Source organism: Lissotriton vulgaris, chromosome 4_1 (assembly GCF_964263255.1).
Source record: "Lissotriton vulgaris chromosome 4_1, aLisVul1.2, whole genome shotgun sequence".
Lineage (NCBI taxonomy): Eukaryota > Metazoa > Chordata > Amphibia > Caudata > Salamandridae > Lissotriton > Lissotriton vulgaris.
Genome location: NC_141691.1, coordinates 406,930,739 through 406,952,162, shown reverse-complemented (window position 1 = coordinate 406,952,162; position 21,424 = coordinate 406,930,739). Strand labels below are relative to the sequence as shown.

Genomic DNA, 21,424 nt, shown 5'->3' with positions numbered 1-21,424 from the left:
TGCCTAAGATAAAGTGGTAAACAAGACTTCACTATAGGTCTTTGTAAAACCATTATTTCCACCAGTCTGTGCAACAGCTCAACTGGCAGCAATCTTCATAACAGTAGCAGGTCCATACACTTCACTTCCACCTGAGGAGAAAATTTAGAGGAGAGGAGGTCACAACCATCAGTATGAAAGCTTTACCACACTGCACCCAAGCATTGACTGGCCTTGTTCCTGGTCCAGTAGTTCACTTGTTTACAATTGACACACAGTACCTAAGGTTCTGCAGGCTCGCCAACTCTCATGGCTGAGGCAGAGTCTAGACTGTATTGGGCTACTGGGAGAGGTCATGTTGACTTCATCCTGGTCCAAACAATGTCGCTGCTATCCTCAAGTTCCAGTAGCTTGTGTGCACATGCATGCCCTCGGTAAAGGAGAGGAGAGATAGACGAGCAAATGAGGGGCAACTGGGGGCGGCGGAGCTTGCCTGGCTGCAAGATGGCCACAACAGTGTGAGGGTCTGAGAACCCAGACAACCATCCTACATAATCCTGATGCCTGCAGCGATATAACTTGTTTGGGAGGTGGCTCACCTTGAATTTTGCCCACGGGGCACTATCGGACCAGCGATCGGGCCGGGCGAGGAAAGAGGCTGCCCATGACGGAATTACGTGAACAGAAGCAGCGGCCCGATAGGAGGGGACAACTTGAGACCGCAGACAGCCTGAACTGACACTGAGTGCGCCTAGCAGTCTATCTGTCACTGAGCAGATGGTGTGTTGAGTGCTGGTAAACTCCGGGCAGAGATTCCGGTGTGACGCAAGGCCTCCGCGTGCCCAGACGAGTGATAACAGGGACTGCGGTTGGAGAGAGGTGACGAGTGGACATAGATGCAGGGAGGGAAGGATAAACACCAGAGCTGCAGAGGTCTCATGGAGTAGTGAGGCCCTAATAGCTGCAGACCGGGACCTCACTCGGCATGAGGCCTAAGGCTTCAGCCAAGTAAGTGATGCAGCCTCGATCTAGTGTGAGTGCGGAGCACAAACAGACCCAAGTGTCCAGATAAGGCATTAGCAGAAGGCGCAGCTGAGGAGAGTCGACCGGCGGGACCGTTTGTGCAAGGTAAATTAGACGCAGCGGCTGCAGGTGGCCCCCATTGCTTTAAACTGAGATCTCGAGCTACAGGGGGCCAGAGATACTGATTGGAGACATACAGAAGTCTCTTCCTCAGCTAAGACATATTGAAGCATCCAAAAAAAGAGCCCTGATTAACTTTTGTGACACGGCAAAGGGCACAGAGGCCTACCACACTCTAAGAGGCAACTGTACGGGAGACTAACCATAAGCCACTCAGTATGCCTTGGTGCCAGGGAAGCTCGGTTGGAGAGGGAACAACACTAGCCATCACAACGCGTGCACCCTCTGGCGGGATCCCCTTATCGCCCCCCAGGCAGCTGATCAAGTACCTCAATCAGCCCTACAGCAGAGCCCTCAAAGGCACAAGATGGGCAAAACTGACAAAACGTAGCCTAAACTGCAATTTAAACCTCTTAAAAGTATAAAACCACAGGAAGTGGATGCGACCTCTGCGGGGATGGGGTCAGACACCGCTGAGCCTACTGTTGACCCTGATCTAAAACAGATACAGCAGTGCAGCGTAGCCTGAACAAGATCGATGGTAAAATTGATGCGAGAGGCACTAATCGTCACACTGCTTAACCCCGGTAAACCTCCAGATGAATTCTCCTCATATAGACGTCTGTCTTTATTAAATGTCAGTACTAAAATATATGCCAAGATCTTGGCCAACAGATTGGTGCCCTTGTTGCCAGGTGTGGTATGTGCGTAACAGGGGTTTTTGTCTCAGAACAAAACCGATCATACAATCTTTGCACTTTATTCCGAGTCATAAAGCGCATTGACCCGAATATAAGAGCAGCAGCGGTATTCTTAGACACAGAAAAGGCGTTCGACTCCATGGAGTGGGCATTGATGCGATCTGTGCTCGCCGCATCGGGGTGGGGAAGGTTTACCTGAAGCTAATAGATACGTTATACGCTGAGCTTGTGGCTCGGGTCAGGGTGGGAGACACCATCACCTCTCCAATAAAATTAACTAGGGGGACGAGGCAGGGCTGCCCCTTGTCGTCTCCCTCCTCCACCCCCCCCCCCCCCCCCCCCCCCCCATTGTAAACACTGATGGCTAAACCGCTAGCATGCGCTCTCCTTGAGTAACATGGGCACAGGGATCTACGCTTCCCAGGCTATAACCTCATAGTGTCGATATACCCATGCAACACACTGCTATATGTCCGAGACCCAGATACCAACCTCCCCCCTATACTACGAGAATTGGAGAGCTTTGGAAGGCTCTCTGGTTTCCCAATCAATTGGGACAAATCCATAATATTACTACTCACTACCGCAGTGAGGCCCATAGCACTGGACCCCCTACGCTGGACAACAGACTCTCAGGTACTTAGGAATACAAAACATCTCGAATAGCAATGCACAAATTAGAGGCAGATATTGAGCGATGGATTGGGCTTCCCCTGTCCCTAATGGGGAGGATAGCACTTATAAAGATGATAGTTCTCCCTAGGTTCCTATTCCTATGTAGCCATATCTCTATACTCCTACCCAAGTCATTCTTCGCAGAATTACGATCCAAACTCCTGCACTTGATGTGGGCCAGTAAGCAGTCCAGAGTACAGTGGAGGGTCCTCACACTCCCATTCTATATGGGAGGGTTAAACACCCCAGATCTAGAATTATATTACAGAGTGGTGCAGTGCTCTGCAGCTTATCACTGGTTACACGACCTACAAGATTTACCGCATCTCTACATTGAAAGGGAGGCTGCCCAATCTCTCACGCTCCAACAAATTTTGTTCGAACCCCATCCTGTTGTTTCGGAGTCTTGGACTTCCTCAATTGAGTGACACATGCATGGCGTCTATTATTGGAACAGCCGGCTGGCGTAATATTATATTCCCCACATACCCAAATTGAATGGTGCCACTGGCTCCCACTGAGCAGCGAAAACGGGGTCGTAAAGGTGCTTGCTGAGCTGGGTGAGGCCACGCTGGGAGAGTTATTTCAGAATGGCGAGGATTAGGGGTGGGGTGGGTTTCAAGATAGAGAGCAAGCTAGGAAGCTTATAAATCGTTTCCAATATTTCGGAATTAGATATGCACTGTGAGAACTACTAGGAGCGGACATGTCGGAGCCTCCCCCACTACTTGCACTAACATCACTGATCCAATCACCCAACACTTCCTGGCAGATCTCGAAGATATACATACTGACACAAGAGGCCCACATGCCCACTATAACACGTGCTAGGCTGGAATAGCAGAGAGATCTAGATAAAATCATCGTAGACCAGGATTGGCAATACTGTGGTTCAATAGCCAAATCAATATCACTCAATAGGAGACACAGACTCATGCACTTCAAATATGTCAACCTGGTGTATTATACCTCCGAAAGGTTACGCAGAGACTTGTTGCGGCACTCCGTCGAGTGCTCCAGATGCTGAGGTGCTGTGGCTGACTTTTGACGCGTAGCATGGTCATGTGGGGAATAGCTGGACTTTGGAATGCAGTGTTTAGCGATTTGAGCAAGATCACTAGTGCCAAGCTGGTGGCTGATCCCATGCTAGCTCTCTTCGGTTTTGCTAAGACTATAGACAAAGAAATTAGACCCCTAGTGGTTGTGTTACTTGTCGCCAGCCGCCGGGTCCTAATGTGGTGGGCCCAAGGCTCAGCTCCCACTCTGAGCGAATGGCATGCAGATATGGTCTACTGTAACACTCAGTCAGACATATACAGTGAGTTGCTCCCACCACAGATCCGCCCTAGAAACTAGTGGGGCCAGTACCAAGCTTACCTCTTGGGCAAGAAGACTGGGGAGGCTGAGGTAGAATGAACCCAACGTGGCACAACACTAGTGAACGCAGACAGGTTAAGATATTCTTGTCCACCTTGTCGATGCATGAGGTAGCGGGCTAAACTCATCGGGACAGGACACACAGCGATGAGCCCTCAACATTGTAGGAACAGCAGATAGTGAATACGACATCAGGATGTTAACTTGCCTAAAGTACTTGCACAATCGATGCATGATTGAATATGAAAAATGCAAATAACAATGTTATTTATTATGAATCCAATGTATAATTGTTCACTCTTGTAAGGAGCTTTTGTGTATAAAGCATATTGTCATGTGGTATCTGTATGATATATGCGTAATCGTGTCTCGATAATAAAAAAATAAAATAATGAGGAGCTACTGCACTTCTCAGGTTGGTTCTCCATGCCCAGTCTCAACCCTACCACTCAAACAGAGCAGAAATTTCACTGAGTTGTACTCTTGATCCCTGTGGAGTTCAGAGAGTCTGCTGACTGTAGATGCAATCTTTGCTCAGAGCTGAACCTGTCAGAGTAACTAATTAATGTTCTTAGTGGCCTCCAACTGTGAACACTCGGTTGTCTAGGCCCTTTAAAGGTTTCTTGAACCCCTGCCAAAGGTCACCCAGGCACTTTAAGAAAGTCTTGATAAAATCACTGACTTCAGTTGCGATACTTCAGTTTGCTTGCCATCGTAGGTGCTTCTGCTTTTTGAGTAGTGAGATACTCCTCTCCAAGCATGCTGGTGAAGGACCATGGTACAAGCCCTCTCAGTAGGGCCTGGCTGTGCCAGTCCTTCTTTGGATCACAATAAGCCGATAATCTGTGTGTCTTAACCAATCTCTCTGAGGCTAGCTCTTCGAGACAGCCTTCCTTTCATGCAAGGGTTTCTCTAGCACTCCTCTCTAGCAGTTAGTGGGCTTCTTCATTTGAAATTGTTGCACGCAGCAGTTCATGGCAAGATCATGATTTTCCAAGGATCTGGTCTCCAACCTGACAGATGGAGGTGTCAGTCGGCAAACACCAACCCTAGTGCCCTAAGAGGTCATTTGCAGTGTCCTCTGTTATGGAACCTCTGCATATGGTTAACGAGAAATCCTGGCAAAATGACTGGGGATATCTGATTAAAATAGAGACTTTTTTGGGGTTTTTAATAATGAAAATTCTATTACATTTTATCATGTTATGCAACAATATGAAGGACAGACCAGCAATTTTGGCACACTAATCCATCGCCGCCATCCAGCTCTCCAGTGTCGTAGGGTAGAGGAGTATATGGCAATGTCAGGCTTTGCTAATACAGTTGCAAAACCAAGGAGTGTGCGATTCCCTCCTCAGTCCAGCTAAGTCTTCCATGATACCAAGCAAGGCTATTCTTGGGGAGTGTTCCACAGCCACTCCCAACACCACCAAGATCTTCACAAATACTCTTTACGAGTATCCTTGAACGGTAGGACATTACAATGTGATGTGGTAAAAATGGGCCTCTGCATATTGATAATGATTACATGTCGGTGCCACCATATTATTGTCCCTCCATAGACTCAAAGGTGTGAAATAGGTCCTGTGCAGATAACTGAATTGGATGAATCTGAGTCTGGATGGGATCACCAAAACATCTGGGGACATGCATGCGTCCCTCCAGTCCAGTTTGTCAAATTTGCCCATTTGGCCTTTAGGTGCTAGACCGCTTGGGGAGTTAATAACTAGGGATCTGTTTATACCAGTGATGCCTCCCCTGCCTTTGAGCCCCATGAGAATTTGTGCCTCGAGTGGACTGCCTTCTGGTGCAAACTTCAGACATGTCTTATGGGGATAGAATGCATGCCACGTCTGTAAATATTGTTTGAATTTCGATTTATGCTAGCAACATTTGCTTTGGAGCTCAACAAACTACTTTAAATTGGATCCCTGCCATATGTTGCCCACTTTGGCAATACAAGTGAGGTCCTACTTTCTGAGCCCTCGAGGTTGGTCTGTATGGTGTAGCCAAGTATCTGCCCATGGGGGGGATTTCATGACTAATTTTCCAGTCCCAGCCTGTCCATTTCATTGCAGAGCACCATGCCTCAAGGACCACTCACGTGTTATTTGGTAGGATCCGAGGAATCGGGCCTCCAAATAGTATATTAAATATTTGATCCTGACCAATTCGTGCCACTTCAAGACGGAACGCTGGGTCTTGCCCTCCCCATCAGCCAGTCATTCGCATTCAGAAGTTTTGATGCCAAGTAGTATAAACGCACCTCTGCATGCCCAACCTCCCATTATTATGTGGACTGACGCAGTTACCATAGGCCACTCTGGCAGGCCTCTAAATCCATAGCAAGGAACAGATATTAGCTGTCGTTTTCTGGAACCAGGCCCATGTAATCGACTGGGGGAAGTTTTGGATCGTATATAGATTTTGGAGAAGCATAATCATTTTGAATAATAACACCCTGCCCAGTATGTTCAGCAGGTGTTTGGACCATGTGGTGATTGCCGCAGACTGATAGACTTCTAGCTGCAGATTCCTTACCTTAGAATTATCCCCAGGAGTCAGACTGGATTTGGGAAACTTAAGCAGTAACTCTGCGCACCAGTAGGTGACGTCATTCAGCTCTACATTAGTTTTGGGACTACACTGGAAGTGACATACGTGGTGCCTGTATAAGCATCACCCTAGACACGGACTTCAGTTCTTTTCTTGCTGAGCCAGACAGTGCAGATTCAGAGAGAGCTACCCCCAGTAAGTGTTTAAGTGACGTTTTGTCAAAGGTATTTTTTGAGACTTGTCTGCTGGTGTAGAAGGTGTGGCGCAGCGGCAGGGCGACTGACTCTGGACCCCGGGAGCTCACGGTTCGATCCCCAGCGGCAGATCAGCCCAGCATCATGTGACTCTGGGCAATAGCTCGCTTAATCTTTGCGATAGCCCTCAGTGGCTAGACACCTTCGGGTAATTGTTTGAGCTTTACAAATACTGGACATTTGTGTGCTAGTGATATCCCCTAAAAATTACGGTTTTAAACCATCTGGTGCCTGCCACAGGTAGTCTATGACAGTCCCACACTTAGTTTGTCTGTGGCGCTTGGAGGGATACCACTACTACAAGACATTGGAGGACTGCCAGGCCATTAATCCAAAGGCGCTGCGGAAATGCTCTTTATAACTCCTCAACATCGTCCGACCTCGCAATGTTCAAGATCCTGGTCATGTGCAAGATCCCGGCACCGCTCGCATAGCCACTCCTAATGATCGTTGTCGAGTAAGTACCACAAAAGGAAGAATTCAGAGAAGTCAAAGCACTCTTTGACTTCAGCCTGCCATCCAAGTCCTTGCATGAGGCATAGGAACGACGTAGCTCGAGGCCACTCTTCCACTGCGAAGCCTGTGCCTGGATCCCTACCTGACTAGTCACCAATACCAGCAGGCTTCTTAGCCATTTCGTGGCCATGGACGCGGTTGCCACAGACTATGTGGGACCACCAGCCAGAGGTCATACCAGTCCACCAATACCCCCACACCCCTTCTGCCCCCCAGCAGCTGCAACCTCCAAAGCACTTTAGATTGCCCTAATAATACAAGCAAGGGCATCCAGAGAAAGGCAGGATCCGCCATCACCTGCCTTCTGCCGTTCAGTAACATCGAACAGGTGGATACTCCAAACTGTCCAGCAGGGTTACTCCATTGCCTTTCTAGAAACCCTGCCACCCATGCCCCCCCTTTTCATGACCGGCTGACGGAGGACCAGCTCTCCTTACACCATAAGGATCTGCTGGCTTGTTTGGCCAAAGGAGTCATCCTGAGGGTGGCGGCATCAGAAGTAGGTTGAGATTGCTATTCCCACTACTTTCTGGTGCCAAAAAGGACATAGGCCTCTGCCCTCTCAACTTCTTCCTGAAGAATGAGAAGTTCAAGAAACTTACTTTGGCTCAGTTTCTGTCTGCCTTTGATCCCAGAGACAGGATGGTAGCACTGGACTTGGACCTATTTCCACATCCCCATCTTGCCTGCCTGCTGCTGTTGCCTGTAGTTCAGGATAGATCACATGCATTCTCATTTTACTTTAGCCTTACCAGTGCCCCTCGAGTGTTGACCAAGGGGATTGTTATGGTTGCATCACACATGCAGAGGTCAGGAGTTCCAGTCTTCACTTACCTTGATGACCGGCTGTTGAAGGTTGGCTCACCCCAGGTGTTCTTCTACCACCCCTAAATTAATGCAAACCTCCTGCTCTCGCTGGGGTTCACTGTCAATGTGCCGAAGTCAAAGAACTTCCCTCTCGAACACTCCCTTTCATTGGAGCTGTTCTGGACGCAGTGCAGTTTTAAGCCTATCCTTCGTAACTGTGAGTCATGATATTTGGGCTATTATTCTGATGTTTCAGCCTCTAGTCTGGATTTTGGTTCAATTGACTCTGAGGCTGTTGGGCCTCATGCATCCTGCTCGTGACCCATGCCCATTGGCATACGCAGACTCTGCAGTGGACCTGAAGTGCCAGTGAGTACAGCATCAGGGGACTCTCGCCGACCTGGTCCGGATCTCGGCCGGAACTTCAAAAGACCTGCATTTTTGGCTAACAAACTGCGATTGGGTCAGCAACAGGTTCCTCTTCCTTCCCCAACCAGAGCTGACTGTAGTGACAAGGCACGTAACTCCTGGGCTGGGGCAGTCATCTGGGAGAGCTGAAGATCACAGAGCCCTGGCCTCCGGCGGAGTTCCGGCTCTACATCAACTTTGCTGGCAATGTGGATGTCAATCAAGGGAAAGCTTGTGCAGGTGTTCAAGGACAGCACCACCGCCATGTGGCACTGCAACAGACTGGGCGGGGTCATGGACCATGGGTCAAGAAGTCCTGTGTCTCTGGACATAGCTGGGCAGTCAAGACATTTGCCTGGTGGTTCAATACCTGGTGGGCTCTCTGAACATCAGAGCGGCTAAACTGGCAATGCCTAGCAGATCATAAATGGTGTCTCCATCGGGAAGTGGGGAGAACATTGGTTTGATCAGTTCGCACCACTGAAAATGCGCTATGTCAGTAGTTTGGTATTCTGAAGTTTCAAAGGCGGCTCTCGCTCAAGGATGCTTTTCTTCTCAAGTGGGGCTCAAGCCTGTGGTACACCTTTCCACCAGTTCCCCTCCAGTAGCTCTGGAATGGAAGAGGATAGTTTGGTATTACAAACTCTTGAGACTAAGCAACAGTCCTCCGATTAGGCTGCCCCTTCGGATGGACCTTCCGTCTCAGTAGCAGGGCAGTGTGCTGCACCCAAACCTGCGCATGCTCCACCTTTATGTTTGGAGATGGAGCGGTGGCCATTGTTAACTTTTGACCTGTTTGAAGTCTGCAATGTTATTCTGGCAGCCGGGCGTCACTCGCCAAGACGGTATAAACCTGCTGTTGGGTCAAATTTGTGTCATGGTGTGCCTCTGATATGGGTATTTGAGGTCCTTAAGTGTTGCACACCAGTACAACAGCATCCTTGGTGGCTCTGTGCTTCTGGTGTGGAAAGGTTGCTAAAAGTAACTGATGTCAGCAAGCTGGTGTGGGGCAAATATAGGTAAAACGGAAGAGTATGCACAGCTGAATTGTGCTACCTACTCACATGCAGGGATACTGCATAAGGTATTCCAGTTCCAATGTAACCCCTGGAGATAATTCTAAGTTAAGGAATCGGCAGCTAGATGGACTCAACCATTTGAGGCTTTGTCGAAGGTAAGTAACTTTTTCTTCAGCACTCTTTTTAGTTGCAGTTCAGAGTTTGTAGATTCCTGTGGTCCAGCTCTGGGGCTGGCTTCATGAAGATCCTTTTTTTGTGTATTTGTCCCGGAAAGGCCCAACCTCCGTCTTTGATTCATAGTGTCACCGGGCAGGAGGGGTGACTGAGAGGTCCCTGTCTAATGGATTTCTAATTATGGACTTTAAAAGAATGAGTCAGCCTCGTTTGGAATTCAAACTTGTGACATTCATAGATTGCAGCTGTCAGCAGCAATCTAACTCACCGAGGCATCTTGGTGGCTACATGTGCAAGACCTTGGAGGACAAGGATGACTAGCACTAACAGTTATTCATGCCACAAAGACTGGCCCACTAACCTAAAAGGAGCCTGTGGTTAGCACCCTGTTGGGCATTGTTCAGACTGATACAAGGAGTTTCTACCCTTTTCTTGGAACGGCAAACATATTTGATCTCGGAGGCACGACTGAGAACCTTTATTTCTGTATTTTCTCTGTATTTGACAATGACTCAAATGGTGGCAGTGGTGAAAATCCTGAGTTCGCCAGTCTCTGCCAGGAAATTCCCAGAAAACTGGTGTTGGTTTCTGATAGTCTCAATTTTATTTCAGGAAAATTGAAATTAGAAAAAAGAATTCTTGTATTGCGCTTCCATATCTGTTTATCTGCCTTGTCTGAGACTAAAGGTACAGAACACGGAAAAAGAATTTAACTCCCAGTTTCAGAATAAACATTGAAAAATTATTTATATAAAAAAAATTCTGTGAAAAGATCTATGATACAAATTTGCATGTGATCAACACTTTATTTCTTGTTGGGGGTGGTAAATATTGGTTTAGAAATGGTGGTTACTACTGTAGTTTTTTTGGAAGTTGTAATGGAAGATGGGTGTCAAACAGGAGAATACTGCCAGATAGTGCCATGTAAATACAGGATCCTGTTTTCGGGTTTCAAGCTGGCAACGTGGATCATTCTATAAATACTACTCTTCGGACCGCGAAGAAAAGATATGGGATTTGTTGTCAGTTTTGAATCTAAGTCCTTCCTATCATGATGAGGAAAAAGACTATGTTTAGCTTAGGGAAAAAATGCTGCTATCCGTAGCCAGCAAACTAGTCATCTCGGCTCCATGTGCAGGTCTAAATCCAGAGTGACAGCAGGCCACAGTTTTTTCTAGAAATCCGAGTCTCCTATACGTGAGCAAAGACATTCTGCTAAATAAGGAGCCATGCTTTTTCTAGAACCAAAGGTATCATTACTGAACTCAGCAGCCGTATTGCTATGAACATTTAAAATCTGCCCGAATGCCACTTTCATGTTATACAGAAGTACAAAACTCCGGGGTCACAGGAGGCAATCCTCCTTGGCTCCCGATTTCCGATCATGTAAAATTAAGATTATTAACTCTGATTTATAAATCTGTCCTTTTGCTTTATTTATTTCATTTACAAGGCAGACACAGTAAACTGACTTGCCTGTAGGCGCCAGGATTAATACTAGTTGCAAAAGGGGAAGAGGAGCACTCTATTTTTTGAAAATGTATTCCTAATTATTACTGTAAACTAAGGGTGCATACTGCTGAACTGTGTTGGCTACACAGTGTGTGAAAAACACTAAGAGATGTAAGCGGGGCCTACAAGCAGGATGCACTGTTCCTGGAGAATATTAATTCTCAACATATTAAATACTCTTAACGTACTACAAAAAATAAATAATCTTTAAACTGATCGTCAGCTTTGCAGATTTATTTTACTAAAAATGTTTTCAAAGAGATTCGATGTATACTTTTACATAGTTATAATGATTAATTACTAACAGCATATACATATATTATTTTGCATGATATTTCATGACTGAGTACTGCAAATATTCATATACTTTTACACATATTTATCTGTAAAAGGTAACTCATTGCATAACACAATAGCACAACAGCTTGAGAAGAAGCGTCGCCGAATGCATTTCGGGAAGCCCTGTTCCCTTCTTCAGGGGTGAATACCTATAAAACCTAAATGCATCAAATAACTATATGAAATTAAATTTGATATTATCCTGCTAGTTATGCATGGGGGGAAAAACATACTCTGTAACAACACAATGTGGTGGGAGGTTAAACTTATCTGTTCTACACATAATGCATAGGCGAAAACATATTATATCCTGGCACATGTGAAATTCTTGGTGAGTTGCATCATGATGTAAGCCTCGGGACGACCATATTCATAATGATAACATTCGGGTTAAGTAAATATCGGGACTGTTAGAGGTGCATAATCATGTAAGGTACCGCTGGCCTATAGTGGCATAGAAACTGAAAGCTCCAACATGCAAAAGTTCATTGTAATCATGAAATGCGTCATCATAAGGGGTAAAGATCCTGCATAAATATTTGTTACAGGCCAACATAGCGTGTACATATTATCGGGGACACTGTAATAGATATTCAAATGTGCACAAACCTTTATCCTGCTTCCTCTACGGTAAGTTAAATGTGTCCTCACAACTACCACGTCTGGCGTCCGTACTAAAGGGATAAAATGGAACAGTCCCATTGAGTACAGACTCCATGGGTGCATCTGGCATATGGTGAGCTGACACTTATTCAGACTTCATACCTATTTGTTTGATCCTCTACCTAAACGATCACGTTGGTCATCAATGTCAGCTCTACCGTCAATGCTAAAAATTAAGGAATAGTCGAAAAAATAGATAAAGATAGCAGCTCTGACAAAAGACGGCTGAAGGCCTTGCTCAAGTGTAAGTTAGATGTGAATTAAAGTTCTAACAACATTTATAAAAACGGGAAGACACGTGTATCAACACAGAATATGCGAGAAATTGTTTACTAGCTCTCACCAGATAGGACGGCATACCTATTAACTCGGCATTAAATCAGACCTTACTGAATTAAAACCAATGACATGCTACGTTCAGTTAAGAAGGGAAAAAGGTTGGCGAAGTTCACTGCGGCTTACTGCGACATTACGTTCAGGTTAACCAGCTACTACAAACTGACAAGACATACCTATTGTATCAGCTGTGTCCGGTTATACACATAATTCACAGTTTATGTGCTGCGGTGCAATACATATGCCTAGAGATACACGGAACAGTATTCAACAACCTTTATATTCATTGTCTAATAATTGCAATACAAGCGAGAAAAAACAGCAATATGTACCTGGCTATTTTCCACAACTGGAAAAAAATGTTGGTTCAATCTAGCGAAATAAAAAGCTGGGCTGTCTGTCGATATGAGTGAACAATAATAGGTCAGTCAGTGAGCCGATAGTGAAACGAGAGGGTACTACACTTAAGAGTACTAAAGCTGTCTCTTACCGGTTTAAAGTCAGTAATCCTCGTGTCTATCGCGCACACGGTTCATCCAAGCCAGGATTAATAAACTAGCAATGTCAAATACTATTTTGAAAAAGATACAGAAAAAGCAGAACGGTTTCTGGCATAGGACACTGCCATTCAGTTAGTATCTGAATACAAACATCTTTTTCTTTTTGCCTGAACGTCAATAGTGAAATCTTTTCAATAATTTCAACTGATCCTAGGACTATTGATAGCAGGTCTATCCAATCACTCTTTAAATGGAGACCTTAGTTACTGGATCATATAATTTGCCTTATACCTGAAATCTTTTTCTTGTAGATACTGTGGGCACTTACCACAATGCACTTCCAAGCCAGACATGCTGTTTTAAGTACGTGTGCTTCTCAACTGGAAGACAATGTAGGCATCCTAGCCCTGCTGAGATATGAGCACATTGTTCCAAGCTAAGTATTGCTATTGAATTCCGTGTTTTCTAGAGTCAAGCAATAGGAAACTTTGCACATCTCATTGTTCGAACATTAGCATAGGCCAATTTAGTGTTCATTAACGTGCCTGTAATGTTTCATAGTGTTTGTCTTTAGTACATTATTGAGTTTACGTTTTTTAACAAATTGCATAGTTACTTAAAACCATTGCAATAAAACGATAAGTTCAAGTTTTGAAGTACATAGTACTTTTGTCCCTTAAAATTATACTAAAATAGATACAATAAAACATGTTTAAAACGGCAAATTGGGAATTTAAAACTTTTGGATTCCGCAGTCCCCATCGATCTGGCTGTACCCTCGGAGCCGGTTAGTGTTATCCATCGGAGCTGGTTGGTGTTATCCATTATTTAGCCCTGGTTAGGTGTATGTAGTAAAGTGCGAGTGCAGAAAGTGCAGCTTGCGTTATACTCGTATGTTCAGGGTTGAGAATGGGTGATTCCATTGTTGTGGGGTACGTATGCCTCGGCAAGCCTGGGGGTTGTGCTATGTAGCATCCTCTATCAACCTTCAGTATAAATTGAACAAAATGAATCTTCAGCGGGGAGTCCCCTAGGTCGAAGCAGGCCACCACCGCCTGCCTTCGCAAACGTATTCCTCTTTGATTACAATGTATTTTCAGTAACTATCTCCTTTCACCATGTACCACATTACAGGTGCAAACTAAGTGGAGGAGGTCTTCCTTTCCAGCCCCACACAGGCCACCGGTGTCAGTGAGACTTTATCGTAATCAGGGTGGAAGATGAGCTTTTGCAGGTAGAAGACCCTGTCGATATCTTAAGAACTGCAGCTTGACAGTGGCTGGGTATCCAGTTGAAAAAGAATTCTGTGGTGTAAGGTGTTTTTTTTTGTACACATTACAAAACTACAGAGTACACTGTTCCCCAAAATGACAAGAGTGGAAGAACCAAGCAATTGGTGAAGGCCCCAAGCGAAGGGTGAAAGGGAGTGGAATCCTCCCTTTTGGAACTAAAACCCTCACACCCAGCAAGCTAGGTGTCATGCTTCATCATCTGGGTTTTGCTCCTCGTCAGACTGGCGGTGCAATATCTGATGGGCACCCATAAAGGGGCTCTTTACCGGAGATCTTTTGTTCCTGCCAGTTGGTGCATGTGGGTGTGATGGCCTATGGGGAAGTGTAGACGTAGGGGAATAAGTAGTGATTACAAGAGGTTAGATAATCCACTATGTATTTTTAATGATGTGGTCAGCTACCTTATTAAAAACGAGGAGGAGAGAATACACACTGGTACAATGATCCAAAGAAGTATGCTCTACCTATTGGTCCAATAGGTAGAGCATACTTCTCTGGATCAGCTGACCACTTCATTAAAAATACATAGTGGATTATCTAACCTTCTTTAATCACTACTTATCCCCATACGTCTACACTTCCCCTAAGGCCCTCACACCCACATGCACCAACTGGCAGGAACAAAAGATCTCCGGTAAAGAGCTCATTTATGGGTGCCCGTCAGATATTGCACTGCCAGTCTGACGAGGAGCAAAACCCAGATGAAGAAGCATGACACTTAGCTTGCTGGGTGTGTGAGGGTTTTAGTTGCGAAAGGGAGGATTCCCCTCCCTTTCATCCTTTGATTGGGGCCTTCACCAATTGCTTGGTTCTTCCACTTTTGTCACTTTGGGGAACAGCGTACTCTTTTTTGTTTACATGGTCTCAGGGCTTGTACACTGGACCCCGTTAAAATATGGCCCTCTTTGTCCCTCTCTTTGTTGGTTTGTTTGTAGTTTTGTAATGTCATTTTATTTGTATTTTAAAGAGTGTTATATCCATCCATGCGCCTTTTTGATAAGGGGCCTTGTCCTCAATGACAGAGCTGATTTTTCAGGCCTTCGAGACCATCTGCTTGAATACCTGATGGCTAATGGGGGGTATCCCAAAGCTGTGTGAACCCCGTGAGTTCAAGTGATTCTTGTAGGTAGGTCCTTGCCGGTGACAGTTCACGATTCTGCAGCTCCTTCCAACGCAGGTGGTTCAGTGCGTTTGGCTCGGATTTCCTGATCATATTCCAGCATATTAAGTATGCCCCACGCTTGGGAGGCGACTTTTTAGCAACCACAGTTGAATCAGTGCTGTTGAGGTGGGCCATGGAAGTGAGAAGATCATTCCGTAGGCACCTACCATTATGCTTTCCAAGATTTTGACATCTCGGTCTCTTAGCAGGTCACTCCCGTATGAGATCGTTGGTATGAGTTTTGCTCGTGCTACTTCAAGTAGGGACATCCGAGAAGGCCCGGGCAGTTTTTTCTACATGTTTTCGAGTGTTCTAAACAGCGCCATTGTACTGGCTTTCTCTGTATGCTGGTATTCCGTTTTTGTCTCTGACAGAACATTGGCATTGTGCATACTACCCTGTTCCCTGTATGTTCCGGTTTAGGCCATGTGTAGAAGAATACTGGGACCCTGGAATAAAGACTAGTTTACATTTTTTGAAGATACATGCACTTCTCTATGGGCCTGCTTCTTGTGGAGTGGGTGGAGCAAACGGACAGTCTACCTCTTTTCAAAACCGTATGTCAAAACCCAACTTTTTAAAGCTCTGCGTCGCTCATTACGACTGTTGTCTTTTCTACTGTGCCTGGATACCTTTAGTTTACGACACCCTATAGATATTAGTCTGTTGACTGTTTGATGAAGCGTAATTACACCCAACCCCCAAACTGTTTCTACTGCCCACCTTTGCTGGAATACAATGGCTTGAGTACATTAAGATGTGACGTTAATATCACCATAAGACAGTAAAGTGTGCATTGTGCACTTCATGAATCTCCCTAACTCATGTATTCAACTGTTCAGCATACCCACATCAGAGAATTCTTTTTCTAGTAAGTTATTATGCCTGTGTTCCTTAATGAAAACTGAAATTATGTCAGTGTTTCGAACAAGTAGTTCACCTTGGTAGTTTGTAGGTTTCTGCTTCTTTCAGCTTTAGCTGTCTGTTGTTGAAAGACCTGTTATGTACAATATCAATACGGTGGGCTTTGGTCCAGCCCATTGCTTATCGTTGGTTGGTTTTCTTGTGGTCTTATTTTCCTTTTTCTTTTTCAATTGTGTTTCTTCTTTTTTTGTGTCTGTCTTTCCCCTCGAGTATAGCATCTTCATCACCTTTTTGTTTAGATGACATATCGTCAGCTGGTTATGTGCACAGGACGGTTTTTTCTTTTGCTATCAGTACTTTCTCTCTCCCCATTCCCTGTGTGCTGCTTTCATTTCACATCCCCCCAGTGTTCTCCATATTGATCCTAATCCCTGCTCTTCCGTTGCTTCCTCTTCTTGCTCTTCTTCTTTTTTCTTTCTCTCCCCTGCTCCAATCAGGGTAACTCTGTTGCTCTCCTGCCCATCACTTGCCACTGCTGTTTGTTAGCGGCATTGACCTGCTCCTCCACATCTCTTGCCCTGGTGCGGTTACACTCCCCCTATTTTGCTACTCTGCCCCATTCCAGTCCCATTTTTGTGTGTTCAGTGTCTAACTGCAACTCCAAATCCTCCAACAACTTGCTTCTTGATGCACTTGAAGACCATCAGGGAGAGGAAGGTGAAAGTTCACGGGCCATAAGAAATGAGCCATGTCCATGCTCCAGACAGCGGACCCGCTCCCAATTGCGGGCCAACTCCTCTTTTGGGTCCTATTCCAAGTCACAATCTTTGGGCGAGTTGAAGATAACTCAGTAGGATTCATCTCCGTCCCACCACTCTCACTGCGGGGAGAAGTTGTGCAGTTGGCACACAAAGAACCTGAGTCTGCACCCCTCGTCCAACTCAGTCCATTCTTTTTTTTTTTGGGGTGGAGTTTTATAAAAGGTAAACTAGACCCGGAGGTATCAGAGTGCTTTACATGAGCACCAGTTAAGTTCCTGACGGACTCATTCATTTTTGTTAGGCACTGGAAGATTAAGTGATTTGCCCAGAATCACAGAATGTTGAGTATCCCTGCCGAGACTCCAACCCAGTCCCCGGCTCCGCGGTCGACCGCCCTAGCTGTTAGTCCACTTTATGTCCCCTAATACTGAGGCTAGTCGAAGCATGCAGCGAATTCCCCTTGCCATCCTTGAACCCACAGCTGATAGAGGCTTTCGGGAGGCCATGCTATAAATTATAGGACAATCTGACTCGCTCTGGAGTTGCTCGCAGCTGCAGGAGCCTCTAGTCAGACTTCCACCGGCAGGGTCTGTCCTGGTGCTGACTGACCCTGTTGGGCCTCAGTTGGTATCCCTACTTGTGCCTCCACTACTGTGCCAGAGGCCTCAGTAGTTCCAGCTGCTATAGCACAGTCCTCGACTCCCGTGGCCTACCTACTCAGACTCCTGCTTCCGATCAGGAGTGGGTGTCTGCCATTGCCAGGCCTATGTCTTTTTACTAGATTAACAAGGCGCAGCCCCCAACATTGGATACATCTTAGCTTCTCCTTTGACTCCAAGACTATTGTAGGCTTAAAGCTATTTATTTTTTTATCAAATTTTGGTGCCGTTCAATGACTTTAAAATGTTCCACATGATGTAGGTCAGGGCCCTGCACTGAAATCTCCACAATCTCCACTTCCATGTGTGCAGATTAAGCGGCACCAACTGAGTGGGCTTGATCAGCCCGTAGAAGTAGTGGATGTCATTCTTGCTGCTAGACACCCTTCTATCAAATCTATTTCCGCTGGTCATTGAATGAAGTTTGTGGCCTGGGGATCGTCAAGTTGACCTCCTTCAGGTCAAATGATCTCATGTTTTGGTAGTGTTGTATCTCTAGCCCAGTAATCTCTTGCTGTGTCGACCATTACAGGTTATGTATCGGTCACTTTAGCCTTTCTGTGTTTACCTGCCGCAGCCTTGTTATTCAAGCCACCAGTTGTGTATTTCTTAAAGGGGCTCACGTATGTTTCCTCCTGTATCCAGTATTATGTCAGTGGGACCCTAATTTGTTCCTCACATTCTTGATGTGCAAGCTCTTCAAGCTTGCACACAGTTACTCCCTGAAAATGCTGACTATTAGAACCATATTCCTTATTGCATTTACTCCTGTGGGCCCTGTCAGTGAGCTGAGGGCGCTGTCAGTGCAGCCTCTTCTTCCATGGCAAGCTGATGCTGCGAACTTTAGCTTCCTTTCTGCTGAAGGTGTCATCAGTCCATGTGGTAAAGTCCATCACTTTCCTTGACATCATTTTCGCTCCACCTCACCACTCTAAGGAGGAAAAGTTTCACAGCTTGGTACCAAAAAGAGCTCTAAGCTTTTATATTGAGAGTATGATACCGCACCGGATGATTGATTTTTGTCGGCTTTGCCGGTGCTAAGATGGGAAACATGGTCCAGAAGCAGACCTAGTCTAGGTTGATCGTCCTGTGTATAAAACCCACTGTGCTGCATTCAAAACTAACCTCCTGAGGGTCATTGGACTCGTTCCACAACCAAGGTTGCCATTGCAGCGTTGGAAAGAGTTGTTCCAGTGTTGGACATCTGCCAGGCTACCACATGGATGTAAGTACACCCCTTCACCAAGCATCACTGTCTCGACAATCAAATCTGCAGGGAGGGCCATTTCGCCTGCATGGTCCTCGAAGACTTCCTAGTGTAAGTCCTCTCCTCTGACTCCACCTTCTTGAGAGATGCTGCTTTGATATCTGTTCAACAGATGAGGAGTCCGTAGTTAGAAGTAGCCATTCAAAGAACAAGATACTCACCTTTGATAACACTCGTTTTTGATGATAATCACACCTACCTCCTACCTGTTCTGTGAAGTGTTTTTTTAGTATTCTAAAAATGCCCTGCATTAGATGGTGTACATTATCTCCTTTCCAACTTGCCTCGATCCGCTTTTAGGGCGCACAAAAGATGCAAGATAAGTTGACATCAGCTTGCAGGGTGGCTCAGTTTCATCACTTCCAGAGGTCACTTTTTGGCCTGTAGGTACATTTGCTAAGAAAAGTTCTTGATCCAGTCTGGCGCCTGTGGTAATTCAAAAGGTGAGGAATCTGCAGTTAGTGTTCATCAGAAAGAGTGTTTCCAACGATAAGTAACGAGTTCTTCTGTATGACTCCAAGTGCACCCCCAAGGTTCACCAACCTAATAAATGTAAGCAGTGGGGAAGGGAAGCATGCTGCTTGTCGGCCCTGACCAGCCCTCCCTCCAAAATGCCAGCACTGGCTCAGCTAAATGATCACAAGCACTTTCTTACTTTCGAGTTATGAACTGCATTTGCCAGAATGCAATAGGAACTTTTGTTGGGATGCTAGTATTTCGCTCCCTTACCTGTGCACTAATTAATATACAGCTTTTAAAGGATTTTTGGGATGTGCTGCAAGGCTTTTTTCTTCACTATACATAGTCAGTGAGAGCCCATATCCTATTTTTCGTGGCCTGAGGTACATGCAATGGGGTCTCCAAATTTAATTGTGCCAAATATGGACACAGTCTTCCATTTGTAATGAACTATGGCATAAAGTATATTTAGGACTCAAGGGAAGCACTGAGGAATCCATGGAACCCATCTGCATAACGTGCCTCAGTTGGATGCTTCTGTTTGCGTAGCTATCTATCTGATGTAAAGCCATGTGTTGCCCACTAGTTAGTCTAGGGATTTGAATGCCGTTTTGTCAAAGGGATCACTTACTGTCAGTGGCCTGCAAACAGTGACGCACTGGAGTAGCGTCTCCCTTGAGGTGTGGGAGACAAGGGAGATTGTTTATCTGTGGAAAGTGCAACTGTGGCATCCTGTATTCAGTTATTGATTTGGCATCCTCTTAAACCTCAGTACTGTTAGTGATGTGGGGAGGTATTCCATCTGACATAGATATACTCTTAAATGCCTTTATCCAGGTAAGCTGCCTGCTTTTGCAGGCTTTAGAACCTCCCTCTTTCCTGCTTTTTGTCCCCTGCCTACTTGCCATTTGCTTGACTATACTCTTGCCTGATCTGAACTATGATCAACATTTCTGCATCTGCCCAAATAGCACAAAAGGCCTCAGTCTATGTTATTTTTACAGATTTATTATCAAAGCTGCTCCTGGTCCCCCAAGAAAAGATCAGCGCCTGCCAAATGTTATTATAAATGAAAAGCGAGACATTGCTGTTGCAGCCCATCAGGTAAGAAGAACTTGTTTGTGTGGGTTAAAAACAAGGCACTGCTCTACCTATTATCATATTTAAGACAATTTCACAAATATGTAAATCTAAAATGGATTACCAATTCCATTTTAATAGTCAACATTTGTTTGTTCCATTTATGATAATATTTATATTCATGGACGGCATTTAGGGCTTGCCAGGGGTTTCAGATGTGACTCCTAGCACAGCCTTTGCAACAGAAGTGGCAAAATTAGTGTCAAGACCACAGGGGTGGCATAAGTTGCTGCACTGCCTTGCGTCACAGGGAGAGAGAAAAATGTCATATTTACCAAGATATGATGATTTTTCCTCTTCCCTTGCGGTGGCGCACTTTTTGCATCCATGTACCAGTACACGAGGGGGGCGTGGCCTGGGGAACGGCAAGATGGCCGCACAGTAGTGTAGCTCTGCCGGCCGCCCAAAGAATCCTTACATTATCCTGCTCCTGTCGAACCATCCAGCAGTGAAATCTACACAGCAGTACTTGCCGACATTGGGGCGCAGTAGTGGAGGGTCGAATAGCGTCGAAGTGTGAGGCCTGCCGCACGTTTCGCCGGTAGCCATGATGGCGGCTGCGGAGATGGCGGCGAGCGGACTTCCCTGAACTCCCAGCCTGTGCTGTGTTGCCCCCGGCGGTGCCGGGGCAATCTCATGACCTGCGAAGCAGAGCGCTGCCAAACTGGGTGGTGAGCAGTCTGCCGGAGGGGGAATTCTTTTGCGGACGGCGGGTGCCGCTGTCTTGAATACCCGCTGGGTGCTGGGACAATAAGCAAGCAATGGACTACGCCAAATCACTGCATCGTGGGCGGAGTTCTGCGGCCACCACTTCTGATGTTGATGACTGATAGAAATGCCTGCCTCATGCTCTGGATGGTA

General features: G+C 45.8%; 1 protein-coding gene across 2 annotated transcripts in view; it reads left to right on the top strand.

Annotated features, from left to right (window-relative positions):
* The window catches only part of UTP14A (UTP14A small subunit processome component), a 459,924-nt gene that overhangs the window by 399,444 nt on the left and 39,056 nt on the right, over window positions 1–21,424 (top strand). For both annotated transcript variants that reach the window (XM_086918807.1, XM_086918806.1), the window contains exon 14: window positions 20,428–20,527. In XM_086918807.1, the coding sequence (XP_086774933.1) occupies window positions 20,428–20,527 (100 nt within the window). The remainder of the gene's footprint in view (window positions 1–20,427; window positions 20,528–21,424) is intronic.